At 34.0% G+C, this 26,663-nt stretch overlaps 1 protein-coding gene across 1 annotated transcript in view; it reads right to left on the bottom strand.

Moving 5' to 3' along the window:
• LOC149218536 (8-hydroxygeraniol dehydrogenase-like) overlaps nucleotides 1-26,205 on the bottom strand; it is a 51,568-nt gene extending 25,363 nt beyond the window's left edge. Inside the window, exon 1 of the mRNA XM_089386580.1 lies at nucleotides 26,148-26,205. Coding sequence (XP_089242706.1) covers nucleotides 26,148-26,205 — 58 coding nt within the window. The remainder of the gene's footprint in view (nucleotides 1-26,147) is intronic.
• Nucleotides 26,206-26,663: the final 458 nt, after the last annotated feature.

Raw genomic sequence — 26,663 nt, 5'->3', positions numbered from 1 at the left:
AGTGACAATGGTCTGCACTGTCCAAGCATACATAGATTTGATACAAACTGATCATTTTTAAATAAATTCAAAACATATTAAAAATATGTATTTATATATAAAGAAAGATTTCTCAACCTTTCTTTAAAATATTTCTTATTGCACTGCACTAATGTGGCAGGTTTCACAAAGAATATGAATCAATATTGGACAAAAGTTATAATTGTGAAAATATATCTATTATAAAATATATACATATATGAAACATCAGAATTGTGTTCTCCAAATTCGTTCAAAGCCATTATTTTGAATCGTTTCCGAAAGTCTGAACATAAGAAGCTGATTTCGAGAATAAATAACAAGGTCTATTTGGAGAATCATTAAAGAAAGAATCAACAAAGAGGCTTGCCATGACCATTAATTAACTCTAAGCTATGCCTTCTTTTGCGATCTAGGTTTGCTCTCCGTTACCGTAATATAAGAAAAAATTGTTTGTTCGCTACCTCTACAAACAAGTAAATGAAAAAAATCGTTGAAAGCCGTTGAGTTAACTCAATGACTTTGAACAATTTCAAGTTTCCCTATGATATTTTATTCAAGCTGTCAGTTTCCAAATAATGTAATATAAGATTTTATTAATTTTTCTTAAAATTATGAATTAAGCAAAGTATTTATGTAAAAACCACATAAGAAAACCAACAAAGTCAATCTGTAAAACTACATTTGATCGATTTAACAAAAAAATTGTTTCGAATAAACAAAGCCTAAATTTTAATGGGATTCAATGTATGCCCTCAGAATAGTTTGACCAATTCTTCATTAGTTGTAATAAAAACTATAAATTTTAATGGTATATACATATTATGATAGGGTTTTTCCCAATCATAATGAATTTTATTTCATTTTTTTCATTTTAATTAATTTCTTTTTAAATTAAATCAAACATGTTTATTAAGCAAAGTCTTTCGGTAGAAATCACATAAAAGAAATTTTTGAACCAACAAGTGTGGTTCATCATCAGGACCAGATGATGAACCAACAAAATTGTTTATATTAATCAAAAAATTATAAACAAAAATTGTTGGAGTGGAGTTTTTTTTGTGGAATTTTATGCAACAACCAAGCCTAGGTTGTCCATCTTTAAGCTTGAAATGCTCTTTGAAATGGCCTCGACTCAAAATCTTACTCTCTGAATTGTAGTCATAACTTCACCCACACAAAGTAGGATCTCATTGTAATCCACATTATTTTTAGTTAAGACATTCCCTATTACTATTTTTAGTTGTCATTATAGGTCAATGGTCTGGTAATACTTGGAATTTCCACTACCAATGTTTCTTGGGTTAGGAATCCAAGGAGCAAATTCTTCATCCACTTCTTCATCAAGAATGAAATCTCATTCAATGTTTACCTCAACTACAAAGAGCTAAAATTCAACTCTATTCTTGAGATGGATGAGATGGTTGAAGATGATTGAAGATGGTTCCTACAACTACAACATTACACTTAGCACAAGTTGGGGGGGGAGAGGTGTTTCCTATCCCATCCCTTAACGAGATGAATATCCTCCATAATTGTGGACCTCAAATAACCCTAACCACCCACAAAAACCAACATCATGCATGTTTGAATGCCCTCAACACCTAATAAGATTACTAAAGCCGAGGGATACACATGTTCAACACCAGACAAAGGCATAATGACAATCCACCTATCTTTTTACAAGCAGACAAGGGCATGGTGGCATCATGTGTTTTTCACAGTCTCGTCTCCTCGACACCCCATCAAGGGAATGACTAACTTGCAAAGCAAAAGTATCGGAGTCCTTGAAGAGAGAAAGTTATGGGGCGGGGTCTAAAATTGGTCTGAAATAGAATGAGAATGTAGAATGTCATCATTGGAAAGTTTATTTACAACTTTTATAGAATTTGTCGAAAATGGGAGGGGATGCTGGTAAGAGTCTCTAGGATGAGGGATTGAATGTGCTCAATTTCTTCCTCCAACCTTCATATATTTAGGAGCTTGTGAGTGGCAATTATGTTTTGCAATTTTTGAAACATCTAGACAATGATTTGTAAGTCTCCCTCAATGATCAACTTGGAGTAACATTCACGTATCACCAATATCATCCCATATTCAAGCACATAGTGCTCAAATGAATTTCTTTTTTCAATTTCCAAAGGTCATGCATGGATTTTGAGATTTTCCCCTATCACATTGCAAAAGACCCCTTTGAATCCAACTTGGCCAGGGTAGCCCTTAAAAAAATTATCAAAGTTCAATTTGATATAATACAAGGGACGAGGGAACCACACCATCATAATATTTCTAATAAGCTTATGAGTGAGTGCATGAAAATGGGTTACACTTTTGGGCCAAATGTGGCGATGAAATTTCAAGTTTTTCCTCTTTTATCAAATTGGTGCCTTCGTTATTCATATAAGCATTGTGAATTATGATTTGGAGTAAAAAGACAAATTGTGGAGAATTACATTGTTGTCCTTATGATATTTTTTGAAAAAGTATTTAGGGTCCTATAATATGTCAAATTTTCATTAAATGAAATATTTGTCCTTGCAAATTTTCACACATCAAGTTAAGAGGTATGTGTGTGTTCACGTAACATAACTTAGTCTAAAACGTGTAATTTAATATATATATATATACCAGCATGATCTACACTGAGAGAGTAAGTTTTTCATATTAATTTTTTTTTTAATGAAAAATTATATTTTTTTATTATTTTTCAAACTTGGCGAAGAAATATTTCAATTGCATTTTTCAACTATTTAAATAAATTGAAAAACTAAAAGTACCCTTTTGAAGAGGACTTGTAAACAAAGATAGTGGTATTTTTTTTATTTTTTTAAATTTTCACACATTTTAAGAGGTATGTGTGTGTTCACGTAACATAACTTAGTCTAAATGTGTAATTTTAAAAATATATATATATGAGCATGATCTACACTAAGAGATCTAATTTTTCAATATTAAAAATCTTTTTTTTTTTCAAAGTTGGCGAAGCAATATTTCAATTGCATTTTTCAACTATTTAAATAAATTGAAAAACAAAAGTACCCTTTTGAAGAGTACTTGTAAACAAAGATAGTGGTATTTAAAAAGAAAAAATCATTGTGTATATTTTATGATATTGATTTTGTATTCGAACTCTTTAAAACTGTTCAAAAAAATTCAAGCATTATGTTTAAAAGAAATTAGATAAAAATGTCATATGAATTCGAAAATGTCAAAATCTTATGCCATTGGATAGAAGGTTCCTTCCCGAATCCAAGATGATCAGTTCTTCCACTTAAAGATAAATTCTACTTGGAGTCCTCTAGGGTACAAAATGGTGTTGCACAAAAATCTGCAGAAGAGGATATAAAACTCTATTTCTCAGTCCCTCAATAGCTCAAACGAGCGCTTAAAACACTAGATCAAGCCCTTAATGTGGTTAAATAGAGGCTCTATCGAGCTATCATAAATATCTTTAAAAAAAGAAAAACAAACAAACAATGAAGCCTCTCAATACTTGTCATAAGTGAATTCTAAAATTTATTTATTCCACAAAAATATTTTTTATAAATATTCAAAGATATGCCAAACTCTAATTTTCCTTAATTATAAATCCATTTCTTTTTTACCAAGAAAATAATTATAATAATATATAGATAACTTTCTATAAAAGGTTTTAACTTTTCCTTTTCAATTTCGAAATTCTTAAAAATGATAATTTGTTTATTGTTTGATTTTAAATATAATATATTTTTATACTTAATTATTTTATAATTTTTTTATGTAGTAATTTTCAATAAAAATAAATCAAATTATAAAATATAAAAAGTAAAAAAGAAAGAAAATTATTTTAACGTACACAAGGAAAAAGGTAGCCTATGGGAGAGATTGCTTCTTCATTTGGTGGATGTATTCGGCTATTTACCTGTGAAGCATCACAATAAATGCTCCTAGATTCTCAACAAACCCCTCGCTAAATAGATTATCCCAAGAGCTAGCTTCCTGAATATTTGCATAAATTTCCTTGTTGTCTTTGAAGGCCTCACATTCTAAAATGAAATTCTCTTCTGTTTCCACTTTTCCTGAAGAAAAAGAAATACATACTCTTTCCTCCCACACTTCTTTTGGCCTTTTTTAGCACCCTATTTCACAATGGAGTTGATGAGAATTAGTCCTTAACTGAGCAATAAGAATTTTGGCTCTCCAAGAAATATTGGCCTCTAAGTATGCTTTTTGTTGATGATTATGAGTGGGATTAAACACTTCAATATGATACTTTTTCTTTCTCCCTAGCTCCTTATCCCAAGTATGTTTGTGGAACTTACCCATAACCAAAGCTTTTATCTCTTTATTGTTTATGGGACACACATTCAAGCAAATACCCCATTTATTAGACCATTTGTTATTTTGTTGCATCCAAGTCTTTTTTCTTTTGCACAATATGTCATTAAAGACAACCTTAGGCCATCTGCCCTCTTCCATTTGCTCAATTTTTTTAAACACCTCATGACTTGCACCATAGAAATTGATTCAATAGGAACAACCCATGTTTCACTTAACAAGATAGCATAAGCAACTGCACTTTTAATTTTGAATTTGTTTGTAGTCAAATTCTTTTGAATTTTCTCAATTTGTTTCCACTATATGTCAGATATACTGCTGGCCCATAGTACACAACCATAGATAATCACTAGAATCACTAGAAGGCCAAAAAAAGTTTGAGTGTTTTCCAGTCCCATAACTCTGCTTCTCTACACATATTTTGAAAAGCATAAAATGATTGCCAAGCCTCCAAAGTTCTTTTAAGATGAGATGTTGGTTTCTTACTGTCAGACGCACAGAAAGGAGGAGGAGTTGGTGGATTATGCAATGGAGGAGGGGGTTTTCACAAAATTTGGTCTAGCACAAGGATTTTAACCATTCACATTTGGAACTTAGATCAAAAGGTCACCATGCCTCAGATTTCAGGCCTACCATGTCTTTGGAAACCAAAGTTAATAATTTGATAGAGTAGTCATCTAGCGATTTAGAGGCCCTAACCCCTGCTCCAATTATTCGTTGTTGAGGTCCTCTAATCTCGTCCACCCCAGGGCTCGAGGTCATCTATGACGGGATGAAAAACTCTTTTGGGGGTTGTCTAGCTTTGAGTTTGGTTTCCCTTTCATCCTAGAGATCGAAGAAAGAAATGAAATGTATTATGACTTTCTTAGGGTTTTCGAAAGTTTCAGAAGTTACGAATTTCTCTGGTTTGTTTTTTTGCTTTTCCCTCATATCAAGTGCCATTGGCTTTGCCCTCCTTGAACGAACTGGTGTAGGAGAGAATTGCCGCGATGGAAAAAGAAGGTCAAACTGATGTTGATAATATTTGAATCCATTTGGAGTGTTAAAATTTAAAGACAAAAGGGTATTTAGAATTTTAACACTATAAATGGATTCAAAGACCCCTTTGTCTCTAAATTTTAACACTACAGATGGATTCAGAGACCCCTGTAGTGAAACGAAACACTTTAGTATCAAAATCACAGTTTTCCATTTCCGTAGTGACACAATTAAAAATTACTAACATAAATGACTGATTCATATACTTGTTATACTTATTATTTGGTCATATTTTTATTCTTGGACTATAGTAGTCAATTACGTTAATTATTATTAATTTTGTCACTTTATCTATTCATATACTTAAGTCTTGGACTAAATTAGTCATTTTAGTTAATTGCTTTTAGTTTGGTCACTTATTATTTAGTCATATATTTTATCTCTAAACTAAATTAGGTGTTTAAGTCAGTCATTTTTAGTTTGGTCACTTAAAATTGCTCAAATTTAGTAGTAATTCACTTGCAATAATTGTTGTGACTAACTTTTTTAGTCACCTAGTCACTAATTTCATCATTTTCTGCAAGTGTGTTAAAGAGTTGGATTATCATGTTCATAACAACTTATTGTATCATCTTGGGAAGTTATGTGTTCCACGGGGAGAAAGAGTCAATGTCTTAAGGGAAGCCCACACTTTTCTTATAGTTGGTCACTTTGGTGCAAGCAAAGTAGCTGCACAAATTCACAGGTATTTTTATTGGCCTCGCATGAATGAAAGTGTTTAAATATATGTAAGAGCATGTTCCATGTGTGCTACTTGCAAGCCTAGCAATAGGAAATTGGGTTTGTATACTCTACTTCCTATTCCTTCTCATCCTTGGGAAAGTATTTCTATGAATTTTGTAGGAGGACTACCAATGTCAAAGAAAGGTCATGATTATCTTTATGTTGTTGTGGATCGTTTCATCAAAATGTGTGCATTGATGCCATGTAAGAAACATGTTACAGCTAAACAAATTGTAAATATGTTCTTCCAAAATGTATGCTACACTTTCGATTTCCCACTTCTATTATTTTTTATAGAGATTCTCAAATTGTCGGGAAGTTTTGGTCAAGCTTATGGGAATTCATGGACACCAAGTTGAATAAGAGCATAACATTTCATCCACAAACCGATGGCCATGTAGAAGTGGTAAACAAAACAATAGTGCATCTCCTTCATGCATATTGTGGTAAGCATCCTAAACTTTGGGATGAACATTTTCACTCCATCCAGCATGCTTTCAATCGTGCCAGGCATTCATCTACACAAGTATCTTTATTTGAAGCTTATTTGGGTGATTTTCCAAAGTATCCTTTGGATTTTATCTTTGGTAAAGATATTACAATAGATGGACATAATGATGTGGACAAAGCCAAGAATTGCATTAAACAAATCCATCTAGTGTATCATACAATACAAGAGCGGCTTGAGAAAATCAAGGAAAAGTAAAAAACAACGCATGAAAAGTATCAAGTTGATCAATATTTCCAAGTGGGAGATCAATTTTGGTTGTATATCAACAAGAAAAGACTTTAAGGTGAAGGTAAAAAGTTCAATCCAATCAGATATAGTCCTTTCAAAATTTTGGAGAAGATTGGTAATAATGCTTTTCGATTAGATTTGCCACTTTATATGCAAATTTATTCAGTTGTGAATGTAGAAAAGTTGAGATTGTATGGGCCTCCAATGGTTGATGATAATGAAGAGAATGTTCAGATTCCATCCATTAAAGATTTTTCTCCTGAATATTTAGGTGATTTGGAGGAAGATACAATTCTTGACAGAAGAATCAAGACTTCATGAAGAGATGATGTGGAGTATCTTCGAGTGGGACTCAAAGGTACTAATCCAAGTAAAGCAAGGTGGATTGAGATCACGAATGTGAGGGAGTTGTACCCTCACTTGTTGAATAAAAATAAACTTTTGGTGGTCCAAAAGCTTTTAGTGGGGAGAAATGATCTAGGCGATGAAAAATATGCTAAAAAATAAAGGTGACCCAAGCTACTCAAAACTAGTTCCAAGTTATAGTGTTCGTCGTTCTGATTCCAATGATTCTTGAATCACCTCAATCCGACATCCTATGTGAAAGTTATCACGTTTTGAAGCTTTTGTCAAACAATTAAAAGTTAATATTCGAATTCAAGATTCTCTGGTCCATAACTTGTTAATTCATGAGAATTTTAGGAAAAAATCACATAGAGAGTATTTGGTCGACCAAATACTCTCTATGTGATTTTTTCTAAAAATTCTCATGAATTAACAAGTTATGGATCACAGAAGCTTGAATTTGAATATTACTTGTTCTCTTATTATAATAAGATATTTATTTATGGAGGTAGTAAGGATCTTTTTAAGCCTTAGTAATTAACATTATTAACATAATATTTTTTACCTTATAAAAGAATTTTAAAGAATGATGCCAATTATCCCATTTAAACTTTAATATAAATTAATGAATATTCATTCTTAGATTTAACTAATTAGAAACTGCCATCTTCTTTCTCTGCAATTCCTTAATATCCTTAAAATAAAAATTTTAATTAAGAAATTGCCCCCTTTTCAATTATGTTAGACTCTTATTTTTATTTTTTTTATTATTTAATATGGCTCTAGCATTAATAATAAATCTATTATTTTAGACTCATTAATTATATAAAGTTAAATTAAGACTTAGTTAATTATTAGTATAATGTAATACTTAATATAATAAGTTTCACCTTAATAAAGAAAAATTTAATATTAATATGGCTTTAGCATTAATAATATTTCTATTATATAAAGTTAAATTAAAACTTAATTAATTATTAGTATAATGTAATAATTAATATAATAAGTTTCACCTTAATGAAGTAAAATTTAAAGAATGATATAAATGAATAAGAACTAATAACTTTAAAATAATTTTACTCTAACTAAGTAGGTGAGCCTCTAATAAACAATTTTAATTTATTTAATAATATTAGTTTGTATTCTTATATATAGCTTTAATAATAAGTCTATTATTAGTTTATTCTCATTAAATATAAACAGTTAAATTTAATCAAATATAGTAATAAATTTAATAAAACGAACTTTTGAATTAATTGAATTTCTCTATCCCTATCCCTCGATCCAGTACAATTCATGGTCAATTATAGTCGTTTCCTAGTCAAATATAGCCGTTTCTTGTTCAAAGATAGTCGTTGGATGATCTCCTCTCTCTATTTAAACTGCTGCCATGGTCTAGTTCTTCAACTTGTCCTGACGATGAACTACACTTGTTGGTTTGAAACATGTTGACCAAATACTCTCTATGTGATTTTTTCCGAAAATTCTAATAAATTAACAAATTAAAAGTTAACTTGCAGGGTTGACTGGGTTGCTGACTCGGTAGGTTGTATGATGATGTCATTAGTGGACTATGTAGGGTATGGTGTCAAACGGGCCAACTTTATGTTGACCAATGGCAGGGTCATACAAGTCGGTTTGGCAGTTTGTGATTGGTTGTTGGTTGTTGAAGTGGCCTAATTACGACGCGCCACATGGCCCAATGAGAGGGCACCACATGGCCCTCGATTATTGGCCAAAAATTTTGTAACAGGGATGAAGGGCCTTAGCAAGGTTTAACACATAGACCTCCTAAAGCAGAAATACCGTTGTTTACCATCACGCTACGCCAATGGTTCTTAACAGGTGTTGAAGCCCGATTATATTTAAATTCATATGGTTGGCGCATTTGGGGAAGGGGGTGCGACACTTGGCCCCAGTGAGTGAGGCCTCCCCATCGATTCCTGAAATCGACAAGGGGCTTGTTGGACTGGTGAAATGTCTAGACTCCCCCTCTACTATTCATGGTGGGTAGTAGAAGAACCTGTGATATATATTAGTATATGGTTCTTCATTACAGACCTTACGGACAATTTCAGGAACATAAGTTCGTAGCTAGGAAGACTTTGTTAAGCTCGAGTCTCAAACTGAGATGAATCTTCCTCTACACTTACTACAACCTCAACTATTCAACATGTTCCTCATTGATTTCGAGAATTGATGGGGAGCCCCCACCCAAGCACCAAGGGTCGCAGCCTGGGGTTGGTGGAGTAGGGTGTTGCCACTCCACCATCCCCTAGCCACAACCCTTGGCGCCCGGGTGGGGTCTCCCCATTGATTCCCAAAATCGATGAGGGATTGTGCCAGCACTACCCCTCTTTGATTCCAAGAATCAATGGGGAAACCCTAAGGGCAAAAAACAAACAAGTTTTGGTTTTTTTTTCCTTTCCTTTATTTTTTAAAATTTATTTTTCTAATTTATTTAAAAAAAATTAATGGTATTTTATATGTTATTTTTTTTAATTGATTTTTTATTAATTAATTTGTATTTTAATTTATTTTTATTTGTTAATTTATTTTTATTTTTATTTTGAAAATATGTTTTTTCAGTGGTATATTTTTTGTCATTCATTGTTTTTAAATTTGTTTTTTTTTTATATTTTTTATGTTTGATTTTTTTTTCTTGTGAGATGTTTCTTATTATTTTTTATGCTTTATTTTTTTGGGTTTTTTTTTTAATATTTTTTTATGTTTTTTTTGTGATTATTATTATTATTTTTTGTCCATTTAATTTTTTTTAACTCTTTTTTATTTTATTTATTTATTTATTTTCTTCAATTTGTTTTTTTCATTTTTAGTTATTTATCTATTTTTTCATTTTTTTTGTTAGAGTTCAGCTGATGATCAATTAGCAAACTGGCCCCACTATGTGCCAATTTGTTAGTTGATTTTTAAACTTTCATTACAATGAATCAAGTTTGCCCCATTGTATGTCAATTTCATGGTTTATTTTTAAGTTTTCATTGTAATGGGTCAAGTCCACTCCCATTGTGTGTCAATTTATTGGTTGATTTTTAAATTTTGTTTGCAATATGTCACATTGTCTTAGGTGAAGATTTTTAAAGAGCTATACTTTTAGCATTTAGACTCTTTGATTTATGTATTCATTTTTAGGATTTTTTCGGTCATGATATTTGATTTTAATGTAATGGCTATTTTTTTTTAATTTGAAAGTTTTTCGGAGTCTTGATACTTTACCATTAATGTCATGGCTAAAAAATGTCAAAATTTTAAAGTTGTTTGAATTCATGATATTTATCTTCAATACCATTGTTAGAAATTATTGGAATTTTTATGTTTTTTAGAATCACAATATTTTATCTTTAACTCTATTGTTGAAAACTATTGGAATTTTAAATATTTCAAAGTCATGGTATTTTATTTTTAATGCCATTGCTAAAAAATATTGGAATTTTAACAACAACAAACGTTGATGCAACATCAACACCTTTCGATTTCAAGTATTTTTTTTCACATTTATTGCACAAAAAAATTATTTTTTAGTGTCATTGTAAAAAAAATTTGGAATTTTGACTTGAAAATAATAATAATAATAATAATAAACAAAAAAAAAAATGTAACTTCAACACTTTTCATTTTTGCATTGTTTTTCTATGCTTATTGCACAATTTTTTTGGTTTTGATATCGTTGATAATATATATATATATATATATATATATATATATATATATATATATATATAATCCCCACACACACACACACACATATATATATATATATATATGTTGCTACAGTATCAACACTTTTCATTTTCATGGTGTTTTTTCATATTTTGTGCACAAAAAATAGAGGTTTTTTGGGCTAGAGTTATAGTTTGTAGATAACAGTTCTTATTAAGTCGGTAACTTTGTTTATTTCACATCATTTTCCTTTATTTTTAATCATCTTGTCCTTATCTCTAACCTTGAATTTAAACCATTTTAATAATTATATGTGGGATTAAGATCCATATATTCTAATGCATTTATTTTAGTATTCCAAGTGAACTTATGATTAAATCTTAGAAAAATAACATGTTTTCACTTATCCTTGAAAGTTGGATGAGTTTGGTAATGGTAGCATGTATATTTGGAGATTCCAACAATGCATATTTTCACCACCTAGCCTCGAATTTGAATTTTATCTTCAACCATTGGAGATTTGGATCATCATCAAATATCTTGGATGTGGAAATAAACTTGGACCATATATAATTTTTTTTATTAGTTTTTAGTTATTAGCAAAGATCTTGTAATTATTTACTATTACATTTTTAGTTCTTACTTATTATTAAATGGTTGTAACCACGAGAGGATTTGTGGATTTGAATTAATTATTGTTTATCCTCACTAATACAAAATGACTAATTAGTTACTAAAAAAACAACTAAAATTTGCATATAAATGACCATTTTTCAGTCGGTGACCAATAGTAGCTAATTTACATTATTTTATAACATGATCAACTTTTAGTCATTTTTAGCTTAGTCATTAATTGGTTTCTTCAATTTTACCATCTAGTAGTATATTTAGTCATTAATTTTTCATTGGCTTAGTCATTAATTGTAGCCATTAATGACCAAATATAGAAAAAAAAATATATTACCATATGAATCCTCAAGAAAACCAATCAATGACCAAATAAATATGGCCAAAATGTTTGTCGTGTTATAAGATATTGTAAATTAGCTACTAATATCATATATATGCAAATTTTAGTCATCATTTGAAATTAATTAATGACCAAACAAATATGACTAAATTTTAGTTGTGTTATAAGATAATATAAATTAGTTACTAATAGTTGTATATATGCAAAATTTAGTCATCATTTTAATAAAAAAATTATCATTTGCAGTAGTTATTTATCTTTTTTTGGTATTTTCATATTCATTATATAAACGACTGATTTAGTAGGTTCTATTCATTTTATTTAATTTCATTCATAATCATTATAAACGACTAATTTATTCATATATTCATTTTATTCGTATTCATCATTAATTAATATAAACTACTAATTTAGTAGTTTTAGATTGATTTTATGTGTTCATTATTAATCAACATAAATTAATTAGTATTGTTTTGCGACTAAATTAAAAAAAAAAATGCCATACAATGTGCATGTTTATATAATATGATAACAGAAAGTTACATATGTCAATTACAAGACTAAATAATATCAAGTGCAAATAAAAATAATTTCAACGATATAAATTTTATTATATAAAATATCAAGTAGTACAATATGAGTTTCCAACTTAATATCGGCTAGACTACAATTTACACATGAAATATTGTTTCATCATTTCAAAACATTATCATTGTGCTGCCAAAGCATTGCAAATGAATTCACCTTCTCTGAAGGCTTGACCATCAGTCTCTATGAGTGTGTCTTATGTAAGATATTGGCTCTAAGGGTATCACTAGACAAATTATATTCTCTCTCTCATTTTTCATTTGTCGCTCCAGTGTTATTGTTCTCATCTTTCTTCAATTGTTGCTTTTTACCATCAATATAGAGTTCCTCTCCTAGAAATGAAAGAAGATAAAGTGCATAAAATAAGACATGAAAGACGATGAATACTTGAATATAAAATAAATTAGACTATAAAATATTTATATGATGTATACCTTAACATTCGATTATGGCCACTATGCGGCTAGATGACCTGTATAAACAAAACAAATAAAACATCACCATAGAAAATAACACCTTAGGAACTTAGAATTCAACCTTCAACAAAATCTTAGGCACAATCATACCAACTAAGTTACATGTTAAAAATATCCAGCAATAGATAACTTGTGAAAACAAATGGGAGAAAAAAATATCAGTGTAATAAATATCTTTATTGTTTGTTATAAAAGAGTCATGTTCCTTAAATTTGGATATTCTTTTGCCCACAGTAAAAGTTCCTCGCTATTATGACCTATGTTTTTAGGATCATGAGATTGATCCAACATCATATTGGATTGTGGAGACAAAATGATTCAAGTTTCCAAGATGAGTACCTCACTTGGTTAAATGAAGGTGCTAACTGTGAGTAGTGTCAAAACCTTAGGGAAGAAGAACACTAAGACCTAAGAAAATATATCACCACTTTTCCACTAAAAGAAAAAATTTCAATCCCACAATGGCCTATGAGAGTACATTTCATTGGATGGATATCACACTCTGAGAGATGATTGTCTAATACAATGAGAAGTGTACATATATTGTCACAATGCCCCTCACAATCCAACCCTATAGTTGTGTCCTATAATATTAATCATATCATACTATTTAATTATAAATTATGACTATCAATTAGCTATTAGTTTGAATAATTAGTCTGAAATTGTGTTTTAAGTATTTCTCTATACATGAAAATATTCATAAAAAAAGTACTTTTGTGACTAGTTAATTTTGAGTAAATTTAGATACACAATAAACTATGGTGCCTTGGTGTTTCTCTAATAGTTATCTGCTCATTGTACCAATTGCTCCCATGTCCTCTACTGCTTTTGGTGAATTCCTCTTTGATGATGTCCAATGCCAATGCAATTGACATTTATCCTCGATGTTTTTTCTGAGCCAAAGGGAAGATCCACAAGTAACAACCAAAAAGTAGCCTCAAGTATATTATTGGGTGCCAAAATGTAGTAATTATATGACAAGCCAAGAAACATTGCACGTTAATCATCTTCCATTTAATATTGATTAATAATTTCTTTGCATGATCATGTAATACTAAAGTGTCAAGTAGGGACATTTAAAGTTAGTCATCCATCAATATCACCTTTGAGAGTGCTAAGTAGTTAATATTTTCTATTACACACATAGTAGATCACCAACTTCAAGGATAGCAATATAAACACAACAAAAATGAAATTAAAGAAATGCTAGGAAGTCAAATGTGACTAATCTTGAGTCAAGATAATACCAAGGCCTTCGCATTAGCAAGGCATTCCTAGGCACTAAAAAATAAAATCCTTTGATTGCATCATTTTCACCTTTTCTTTAATTTCTTTAATTGAGAAAATAACTTTCAAAAAAAAAATCATTGAAAAAGGTCTCAAAATCCTAACAAATGCTCGAGTGATTGTTGTATCAATTAAACAGAAAGGCAATCGTTCGATATGATTTTAACTTGCGGAATATATTGAAGAATACGAAATTTTTTCATCCCTTGCTCCTAATCAAATTGTAATTCATGGGTTCCAATCAAGTAATCAATTTCCCTCCAAGATAGTTAAGAGATCACTTTGGAGAATGACTTCTAGAAGCATTGGGATAGTAGAAATGGAATTAACTAGGAGGAAAATGAAGCACTTTAATGGGTGCTCCAAAATATTTGAACACAACTGAAAATGATTTTATACTCCCTCCACACATTTTAAAACAAAAACCATTCAATTGCATCGCATTTATTTTCCACCTTTCTATAATATGTAATTCTTTGAGCAAGAATAAAGGATTCATAACTATTGTCGTGAAAGAGGACTCTTCATAATCCTAATAAGCTGGGCTCTAACAAATAAACAATTTCATGTAGTGAATAAATCTTACACGGTAAATTTCAGTGATTAAAATGACAACTTTATTCTTAATTTCATTACAACAAAAATAAATTCAACCCTAACTAGTTGGGATTTAACAAATCAAGAATTTCATGTAGTAAAGTAAACTTACATGGTAGATCGCAATTATTTGCAATGACAACTTTATTCTTGATATTATTACAACATATATAAATTCAAGAGTACATACATATTTCCTTATCTGAGACAAACTTTGAAAACATTATGAGATTTCATAGAAATATAATGATACGATTTACATGTAGGATATGAGAAAGCTATCTATATCTAGCACTCATCACTGGACAATAGTGTTATTAAGACACCATCTCATGGCATTAGAATCATGTAGATAACTAGTGTTATAGAGATACCTTGCAACACCTATTCAACGCTACCTTCAAACTTCAAATTCATCAATTGATTTACTTTAGTAGAAAATTGTAGTGAGATTTTATTAAATACAACCCGACAAAAGCCATTTATGATAGTTATCGTTTCCTTCTCTAGATTTATCCCCCTTTGGAAATAGAATAATTAATATTCCCCAATTTTTGAGGTACTTGTTTCATGTTCAACATGGGCTATTGGGTTCTTCACGTGGAAAAGGTTGCAAATATTAGATGTATAATGGAAACAAGCATGCAATTCAAGGTTTCTCCTAAAGTCTCTTGGGTGAATTATAAAACACCATCTACTTATGGTAGTGACAAAAACCTACCCAAGATCCCACTTAATAATTCAAAATGTTGCAAATAGGAGATATCTTAAAAAATATCAACTATTTAATTACATAATCACACTAAAATAGAAAAATATTTAAAATGTTGAGAAGTGTGAAAAAAATGGAGTTGGAATATTATAGTTATGTCACAGTAGATATAGCTATGTAAAACATAACTTCTATCTAAAACGCGTAAATGTAACTTCTATAGCTACATAAATGTAACTTCTATATAAGAAATGGAGTTCCGATATTATAGTTACGTGAAATGTAACTTCTATATAACATTCTAAATATCCTTTTTCAATCATTTAAGAGACTAACATTTTTTTATCTTTGGTTAATAACTTAATACTCCACCAAAAATAGCATTGAATTGGTTCTTCACCAACCAAGGGGAAATTTTAAACCAGTGTGAAAATGCTTACTCATTCCCCCACCATATTTTTGATATTTTATTTGTGTGTAGATTTAAGCTAGTGTAATGTGACTTCTGCATATTTGACAATTTAAATGTAAAAAATTACCGAGATTCAAGTTACACAATCAACATATGCACAATAAGATACAATATGCATGAGCTATAAGTAATATAACATTTACATGTTATATCAAGACAAACTTTTTCTCATCTCATTAACTCTTATTTTATAGTTAGTGAGGGATATAGCCTTTAAAATTATGAGCCATCCTTGTCATATATTACATTTAATGATGATATAGATTTTAAAAGCATCAACCTTGTTTGTTATTTTATGTACGGTCAATTTAAATGGAAGTGCTCATAATTTTATTCAATATTATCTTGTAAAACTGGAAATAAAATGATGTGGGGGTGGTGTTTCTAGTGATTTTCAAACTTGTTTTAATTACCTATATTTAGCCTATTTAAAGTAAATAGTTGCATTGACCATCTTATCTTTAAGTCAGTAACTTTGCTTGAGGGCATCTTCATGACATCCACCATCTATGAAAATTATGAAATATTAGCAGTATCTTGCACTAAATAGACAATGTTTACATAGAATCTTTTATTGTGTTTTTTTACTCTGTGTCACAAATGTATTGATATTTTATGATTCTTGGTTTCGATTTACATGCTAAGACTAGATTCAGCATGCTTGCTAGGATTTTTAGTTGTGCACACATCATATTGCTCACTTCTAGTTGTATCAAAAATAGAGAGTATGCACAATGACATGTAGTGACATGTGGGTGTCTATTTTACTCAATGATATGCTTGATTTTTTAACCCAATCCAATCCTAACACAATGAAATTAAGAGAGACAAGGACACAAGAAGGACTATCAATAAATGAAATTAGAGACTTTAGAATGCAACTCAAATTGTACTCGAATGTAACGATAAGTATTTGTATCTGCCTAGTCACTGATGAGCATCAAATCACACTGTGAAAAATTCCTTGCATTATGAGAATTTGGTTGCACCTACACTAATCCTCTGTAGTAGTTCCTTGACTAACCTATAGATATAATTTTAGAAACCAAACTACTCCTGCAATTCTTCCCTATATGGATCATCTTTGTGCCCCCCTATTGATAGTTATTTTTCAAGGAAACAGAATAGAACTCTCCAATTGCATCATTGCCTTTTAAAACAATGCTTTAGCATTTCTAGGTGATTGTTGAACCAGTCTCTACTCAGGTTCATGAAATCCTTGATTTGTCTCCATGCACAAACCTCTTTTCGTAATAAAATTATAAATCCCATGTCTGCATTCCTCTCATCCCAGACATACCAATTCTTTAAAGTGGAATACTTTATCGTTGCTCCCTCGGTGCAATAGAGATCCACTATTGTGGCATGGAGATTATTGGTGTCATAAAATGGTGCAATGCATTGTCCAATATATGTCACATAACTCCTCTCATCTACAACAACAAGAGTCCTCTCAAACTGCCTGGTCTCCATCTCATTCATCTTGAAATAAGTGTATATTTCCATGGGCGACAAAGTGTGCTTGAGGATTTAATAGAAATAGTTATCACTAAAATAAAATAAAAAAACACAATGTAGCATAATAGTTATCACCAGGAGGAACAACCCTGCCAAGATACTTCCTAACTAGATCAAGATACTCCTGAATTACCTCTTATAACGAACAAAAGATAACATCAACTGCCTATAGAGTCTACCTATGCATGGTAGCAATGAAAACACTGTCAAAAACAACATCTACAACAATGTTTGTCAATCTCTTCTTGTAATCAAGGGCATGCCCAACTTTTGAAAAGTATCAAGCAGATCAGGGTCTACCTCATCCAGGATCCTCTTCTTCTTCTACTCTCTCTGTTTAGGTTCATAATAATAGCAAAGGTCTTGAAAATTGATGGGTGGGTAAAATTTATCAGACCATTTGTGTTCTTCCATTTTTAATCATTGTCTGTAAGAATTGAGTATAAATTGCAAAAGCCATTCAAGTTCCTCCTTTTTAGCTGAAATTAACCTAATATTTGGAGAGTTGTAAGGCTTAATGGACCTAAGTATATTCTACTTAAAGAATAGTAACATGGTTTAACACTATAGACATTGAGATCAGAATCTAAGGATGAAACAGAAAATATTTTATGTTCATGATTACAAGAAATTTTAATTTGATGTAACAAAGTTTGAGGAAGGTCTAGTATTTTCATCCTACCAGAAAATTTGCTTGCATCACTCAAGCCCTTTGAATTTGGGCATGGTAGAGTCCATTACACAAAAAATCAACCACTAAAAAAAAGGTGAAAAGAAAAAATAAAATTTCATGCATTTTGACCCTAGAAAAGTTAGGGAGGAACGAACTGATCTGTACAATAAGGACATGAAAAATGATTACTTGTGCATTGTCTTTTGATGAATTGTTGACTGCAATCAAGGTCTTCATTATCATAATCATTAAACCCTCAACTCTAGGTGAAATTTATGCTTTGATCATATAAACCCTCAAAATAGTTTACCCATAAGAATGTTGGCATTATGATTCAAGTGTTGTCCTTGATGGCAACTCACTCAGAAGGTTGGTACAGGTGCTCAGAGACTGGTACAGGTGATGACAACTTAACTAGAAGACAGATCTCAGTACAGCAGGACAAGAAAGAGATATACGCAGGTTCAGCAAGGAGAATCAGCGTGTACACGCAGGTTGGCTTCAGCAAAAGCGCGTGTATGTGGAAACGTACCTTTGGTCCATGGCGGTTAGTCCTTGGAAGTTGTGCCTATGGTTTCGGACCATTGTGTCTCGACGGGCGTGTCGATCCCTAGTATTGAAGTTGATGGTATTGTGTTTCTATGGTTTTGGCTCTTGGTATTGAACAAGGCCTAAAGCTATATAAGGAGAAGATCACTAGGCAAAGGTGCATGGATTGTGTGTGGCTGACGCAGTGAGAGGATCTGGTATTGTTGGTTATCTGTTCGGGACGCTTGGTAAGGGTCGGATCTGACAGCAAAGGCAGAAGTAATCATTTCTAGATCTGCACGCGGGTTGCCTTTGGAGAAAGCGCGTATACACGCGGTTTTGGTACAGTGAAGTAGCGTATGCATGATAAGGGTTGATATTTCAGGTTGTTGCTGATTCTGGTGGTTGTTGCAGAGTTCTAGATTCTGGTTTGGGTTCTGTGTTCTTGATGACAGGGTTTCAGTGATTCGGTATTGGGTTGTTTAATGAATTATGATGCAAGTATAAGTTGATGATTGTATTGCGGTAATGTTTGCTTTGTACTCTTGGATCCAGTCTGAAAATTGATGAAACGTGGTCCCTGAAGGTTGTAGGGTCAGCACCTACGTACTAGTAAATGGATCAGCTAGTACAAGAGCTGAGGGGGTTGTAGCTCCCTTCCAAAAGTAGTTGGAAAACGAAAGAGAGGGTTGTAGCCCTCTGCAGGTTGTAGCCTGCATACTGGTAAAGGACTGCACCAGTATATTGTAAAAGAAGTTTCTCATTAAAGAAAGAAAGAGACGAATTGCAGCAGGTGGTTTTCACCCACATTGGGTTTCCACCTTATATCATGGTGTTCATGTGTGTGGCTCTTGTGTGATGATTCTGTTCTGTTATACTGCACCTGTTTACTCCTAAATTGCTTAATAATGTTCTGATGCATTTACTGAAGATAAGATTAACTGAATCATAAGATATCTGCATATACGCTAGTTGCTTTAGACACAGTCGCGTGTACACGCTGGTTCACTTAACAGAAGTCGCGTATATGTTTCTGAGTAGGAAATTGAAAAGGTTTTATTAATCTGATAATACTGATTCACCCCCCCTCTCAGTATTATTTCCAACAATTGGTATCGGAGCAGGTCCTTCAGAGGAAGCTTGATCGCTTGAAGGAAAAGATCCATCAAAATGGCTAATCCAGAAAGAGAGGCACACATCAGGCCACCAGTCTTTGACGGGAACAATTTTACTCACTGGAAGATAAGAACCACTGCATATTTACAGTCTCTTGGAGCAGAAGTTTGGGGACTCATAGAAGGAGGATACAAATTCCCATCAGCAACTCCTACAGATCCAGCAGAGAAAAAGCAATATGAGCTCAATGCCAAAGTAGTTAATGTCCTATTGGGTACTTTGACTCAATCAGAATTTATGAAGATCATGCATCTCAAATCAGCTAAGGAAATATGGGACAAAATCGTTACAAGCTACGAAGGAGATGATCTGGTAAAAATAGCGAAGCTTCAAACTCTCAGAATCCGGTATGAAACTCTTAAGATGCGAAGTAATGAAAGCGTAGCTAATTATTTCCTGCGTATGGATGAGATTGTGAATTGTATGAGGGATCTGGGTGAAGAATTTGAGGAAGTTGTCTTAGTTCAAAAGGTTTTGAGATCTCTGTCTACTAAATTTGATTCTAAAGTATCTGCCGTAGAAGAAAAGGAGAATGTGCGAAAACTTACCATGTCACAGCTTCACGGGATCCTAACTGCTTTTGAAATGCGACTAGAGGTACCACCAGAGGCCGCATTCGAAGTGTCAGAGGAAAAAGATGAGGTAAATTTTGTCAAGAATCTTGAACGTGGAACTGGACGGTTCAAAGATAAGCTGCCTTTCAAATGTTTTCTATGTGGTAGAGTTGGTCACTATGCTGCTAGATGTCCTCATAACAAAGAAAGGATATATGAAGAAGATGGTAGAAGCTATTATTCCCATATTAAAAGTTCATTTAAAGATAGTGAAGATATTAGAAGTCTCATGGCGCACAAGAAGAAGAATGCTTCATCCAATGATAGCGAGGATATTAAAAGTCTCATGGCACATGAAGAGAAGAATGCAGAAACTGAAGAAGCTGCCAAATTAAAAGAACTATTGGAAACGGAAACCAGGGTAAGGGAGAAATTGCAGGATATAGCAAAAGATCAGAGCACAACTATTCAGAGACTTGAATCAAAGATCCTCTCTCTAAAAGAAGATCTTGAAGATCAAGAACATGAAGTGATCAAACTAAAGCGACAAGTAGAAGAAGGGAGAAAAGTTGAAGAAGACCTAAGGAAGCAGTATCTGAAAAAGGAAGAACAACATCAAGTTGAGGTAAATATCTTGAAAGGTAAACTAGAAGAAAAGGATAAGCTTTTACGATTTCAAGATAGTTCTAAAGTCTTGGATGATATTCTTAATAGTCAAAGATCTCCTGCTATCAAGACTGGTCTTGGTTTTCATGAATATGTTGAAGGTGAATCTAGTTCACAAGGTGAGACAAGAAACTCTAATGAGAAATCTGAAATGCTCAAGGAACAACCAAGAAAAGAAATTCCTCAAGGAAGATCCTTTACTCCTAACTATGAACGTGATAGACGATTATTTCCTCCGCTGAATAAAGTTGAATGTTATGTATGTCATAATCTTGGACATGTTGCAGCCAGATGCAGAAGTAGAATGGTTCAAGAAAGATCATCTCATCCCAGGTATTTCAGAGGGTATTGCTTTGCCTGTAATGCATATGGACACAAAGCATTTGAGTGTGATAGAAGGAACATGAAAAATATAAGGTGCTATACATGCAACAACTATGGGCATAAAGCAAGGGAATGCAGAAGCAGATTTCAAAATTCAAGACAAGGGGACCATACATCATCACAGTTGCAGGAATTGAAGAAGACAGAGACAGAAAGGTGTGGGATAACTCAGACAGCTGACATAACAGACACAGGGGAATCTGAAAGTGATGAAATTCAGTATTCCATCCTGCATACGCTGATAGACTGAAGACAAGTCGCGTATATACGCGAGTTACAGGCTGCAAAGTCGCGTATATGAAGAAAGGGCAGCAGAACAGACCCAGGTTCAGTCATGGTTGGCTCAGGCTCAGGGGGAGCAGAACAGACTCAGGAAATGGTTCAGACATGGTTGGCTTACACTCAGGGGGAGAATATTCTTCGAATAATGCATTGTTGGCATTATGGTTAGAAGGTGTTGATAAAGTCTATGAAGCTAAATGATACATCTTACTGTTTAGGAATGGTATTGCAGGCTGATGGTACAGATCATGATGCTGTTGGTGGCTTTCATAAGTCTTGGTCTAGATATTTCATCACTATGTCATGTATCTCTTTTATGATGTCAAGGTCATGTAACGGCCTATGTTGGTTTCCCCACTATGCCTGGGATGAATGATGAAATGTTCATGTATTATCATGTATCTTCACATGGTTAGGTGAATGAGTCAATATTGGGATATCCCCACTAGGTTGGGTGATGAATGTATGTTGAGTCTCTTGATGATAGGAAGGTCTTCTATGATGTATAAGTCTTTGTTCTTCTTGTAGAACATCTTTTACAGATCTTGCCTACAGTCAAGGGGAGCATGAACAGCGCAATTCAGCAAGAGCAGGATGGATAGATTGGTACACTTTGGCATACACAAAGGGGGAGCACATTTGGAGATTTCAGCATATACTCAGGGGGAGTATGGACAGCAGTATGGTCAGCAGAAGGTATACCAAGGAAGAGAATATCTTGGTCCACCCTTTGCCCTTGATGTCAAAGGGGGAGAGTGACTTGGTGTGGTGGTTGCCATCAAGTCCAAAGGGGGAGATTGTTGGCATTATGATTCAAGTGTTGTCCTTGATGGCAACTCACTCAGAAGGTTGGTACAGGTGCTCAAAGACTGGTACAGGTGATGACAACTTAACTAGAAGACAGATCTCAGTACAGCAGGACAAGAAAGAGATATACGCAGGTTCAGCAAGGAGAATCAGCGTGTACACGCAGGTTGGCTTCAGCAAAAGCGCGTGTATGTGGAAACGTACCTTTGGTCCATGGCGGTTAGTCCTTGGAAGTTGTGCCTATGGTTTCGGACCATTGTGTCTCGACGGGCGTGTCGATCCCTAGTATTGAAGTTGATGGTATTGTGTTTCTATGGTTTTGGCTCTTGGTATTGAACAAGGCCTAAAGCTATATAAGGAGAAGATCACTAGGCAAAGGTGCATGGATTGTGTGTGGCTGACGCAGTGAGAGGATCTGGTATTGTTGGTTATCTGTTCGGGACGCTTGGTAAGGGTCGGATCTGACAGCAAAGGCAGAAGTAATCATTTCTAGATCTGCACGCGGGTTGCCTTTGGAGAAAGCGCGTATACACGCGGTTTTGGTACAGTGAAGTAGCGTATGCATGATAAGGGTTGATATTTCAGGTTGTTGCTGATTCTGGTGGTTGTTGCAGAGTTCTAGATTCTGGTTTGGGTTCTGTGTTCTTGATGACAGGGTTTCAGTGATTCGGTATTGGGTTGTTTAATGAATTATGATGCAAGTATAAGTTGATGATTGTATTGCAGTAATGTTTGCTTTGTACTCTTGGATCCAGTCTGAAAATTGATGAAACGTGGTCCCTGAAGGTTGTAGGGTCAGCACCTACGTACTAGTAAATGGATCAGCTAGTACAAGAGCTGAGGGGGTTGTAGCTCCCTTCCAAAAGTAGTTGGAAAACGAAAGAGAGGGTTGTAGCCCTCTGCAGGTTGTAGCCTGCATACTGGTAAAGGACTGCACCAGTATATTGTAAAAGAAGTTTCTCATTAAAGAAAGAAAGAGACGAATTGCAGCAGGTGGTTTTCACCCACATTGGGTTTCCACCTTATATCATGGTGTTCATGTGTGTGGCTCTTGTGTGATGATTCTGTTCTGTTATACTGCACCTGTTTACTCCTAAATTGCTTAATAATGTTCTGATGCATTTACTGAAGATAAGATTAACTGAATCATAAGATATCTGCATATACGCTAGTTGCTTTAGACACAGTCGCGTGTACACGCTGGTTCACTTAACAGAAGTCGCGTATATGTTTCTGAGTAGGAAATTGAAAAGGTTTTATTAATCTGATAATACTGATTCACCCCCCCTCTCAGTATTATTTCCAACAAAGAACAATAAGTCAATATTTGCATTCTCATAATCATTAAACCCTCAATTGTAGATGAAATTTATGCTTTGATCATATAAACCCTCAAAAAAATTTACCCACAAGAACAAATGTTTAGTAAAAAGGAAGAACTCTCCATAGTCCAAATTCATACTCATGTACAAATGGTCAAAATCTCCATGCCCAATGACATTTCCCTTCCTCCATATAATCGTTGATGCTATCCTAAGGTGTTTCCCATGCAAACTCCATCTGGGTTCGAATCCCATGAAATCCATAGATCATATTTATTGTCTTCCTTCTTCTAGCATTTCCACAAGGAAGAGAAAAATGCAGTGCTACAATGTGATGTTGTAATCTGTGAATATTTTATTTGAACCTAGCGCTAAACTGGAATGAAAAAGAAAAGAAATATTTATAATATGTTGACAGTGTTGGACCCACCAACATGTCAAGGGGATCTCCCCAATAAGAAGTCCCAATTAGACCTCAGACCGTTTGGTGTAGGAATCCCAACAGTGAGTCGTATAGCAATGCCTCGACCATGATTTCCTACAGAGGAAAGTAAGATAACTCTGTCAGTAGCAAGGGTATGACCGCTGCAGTGTGTCAAGGAAGGTGCATGAGAGGTTATAACACATGTGGATTGAGATGAGTACACCCCTTGGCAACATGTAATAGTACTCAAATGGGAAGGGAACACACGAGCAAAGATGCATCACAAGCTGGAAAGCAAGTCAGCGGGAAATAAAAAGTGATGGTTAAACCAATAGCACATCTGCAACAAGATTCATACAATTGTATACAAAACAGTTCATACACAAGTACGTAAGTTAAACAACAGACATTGATACAACAACCAGAATAGTCCAACTATAATAAAAACATATGCATGAAAACGTGTTGGCTATGTTTTATTAAGAAGTGTAAGTTCCAAGCATACAATACATCCATGTAAACCCACTAGCTCCAACAGTAGAACGTTACAGCCACATCTTCCTGCTCCTCGAAAGAGATGTACTAACTCCGTGCAATGGAGAATCCAAGGTGTGTTACAATATTGTCCAAGCTCTCTCCAAGATAGTCTTATTAGAAGCTTGGCTGACCAAAAACCTTTACAATGAGTTATGAGGTTCTATTTATAGCAAAGGGTGGGGTGAATGTTGACATTCCCCTTTGTGACAGCTCATTTACCCTCATGACTCTTCATCTACTCTATGACTGTTACATCCAACACTTAAACTTCCACTTAACATGATGTTACATTACAATGCACATATGCTGATGTGAGACGAAATGGCTTGAGCAAGCCACGCAAGAAATCATTGACACTCGGTCCATTGTGCTGAGACCAACTCTTTGACATGCTTGTGATGGTGAAGTTGGTGAGTTGATGCCAAGCTTGGTCATCTGTGATGGTGTGCATGCACCCCATGGTGACATCTTTCTGAAGCGAACTCTTGCCTCCGTTGCAACTGGTGCATTGGTTCAGCCCCTTCATCCAACTCATCTGCTAACATGCACATGGTATTCTTGGGTGCGGTTGAACCAACAATGCACTAATGCATAGTGTCCGTACTAATCTTCAAGTGTGTGCTAGTGGTTATGTGCATCAGCTTTCTGAAGTGCATGTTCAACTCCAGTTGGACTTGCTTCTTGTCTTCGCCTTGGTGAGTGTGCTGAATGAGTTGAATCGCATGCGTGCACACAATGACATGCATGCTATTGAATCCCTTGCATGCGATCAACAACACTACTCACCATGTCTTCTTCGTGCCACCTATTGGGATAGATCTATAACTTGTGCGTGTGTAGTTTCATCCGTGAGTACATGTTGCACCCACTGTTGTTCTTGTTCCTGTTGCAACTCATTCGCCTGTCCATGTAGCTTCATGTTCTTCCTTGAGTTGCTTCTTCAACACATGCAACTCCTTCTTTGTTCCATTCTATGTCTTCACGCGATATTCATGTTGCGCCATCACCTCATAACCTGAGTCTCCAACGTTGCTTTCATCATCAGTGGATCTACTTGAGCTTGCAACTTTGTTCCACCTCTATGTTGTCAACAATCTTCCTCTTGCATTCGTTGCATTCGATACGTTGCCTTCAGCTACTATTCATGATGTTGCTCGTTGTGATGTTTTTTTTTTCATATCTTCATGTCCTTGTCTATGAAAAACTTGATATATTCGTGAGTAGGCAAGCTCGTAGACATTTGATCGACTGCATCTCCAGGTGTGCTCTAAACGGTGTCTTTGACTCTGATTTCTTGGAAACCATTGTACCTGCACTGCTAAGAGGCAGATGAAAACCTGAAATACCTGGATACATGGCAACACTCATGGCAAGCAATCTGTCAGTCAATAAACCAAAATGAACTCGAGAACTGACTTGCAACATACCTGTGTGACTAATCATGAAGGTTGCGCAATTTCGGCCAAGAGGTCGAGAGACTAACTGCGCAAGGCACAATTTGGGCTACTGGGAGACTGGCTGACTGCTAGAACTGCGCACAATCCAGTCTCACTGCTAACTTCTGGAATTACACAATTTACAATCTCAGCTGGCAATGGCTGCAGGCTCAATGACTACATTGCACAATTTTCTAGGCCAGTAGTCATTGTCCCTCAGAAATGCGTAAAATAGTCCTAAAGAACAATGCCTAGGAAGAAATGTGCATTTCGGGAGAGGAAGATAGAGCCTTCCTTCCCCAGATTGCGCATTGTTGTCTCAGTGAAGGCAGAGTCTAGGCCAAGGTTACCCAGACTCGCCGACAGGCAAGTGAAAGCGAATGTGAGTGT

This window comes from Pinus tabuliformis, chromosome Q (assembly GCF_031772625.1).
Source record: "Pinus tabuliformis cultivar Carrire ecotype Pingquan chromosome Q, CPIR1, whole genome shotgun sequence".
Lineage (NCBI taxonomy): Eukaryota > Viridiplantae > Streptophyta > Pinopsida > Pinales > Pinaceae > Pinus > Pinus tabuliformis.
The sequence above is the reverse complement of the archived record's forward strand: the minus strand, read 5'-3'. Positions and strand labels throughout refer to the sequence as shown.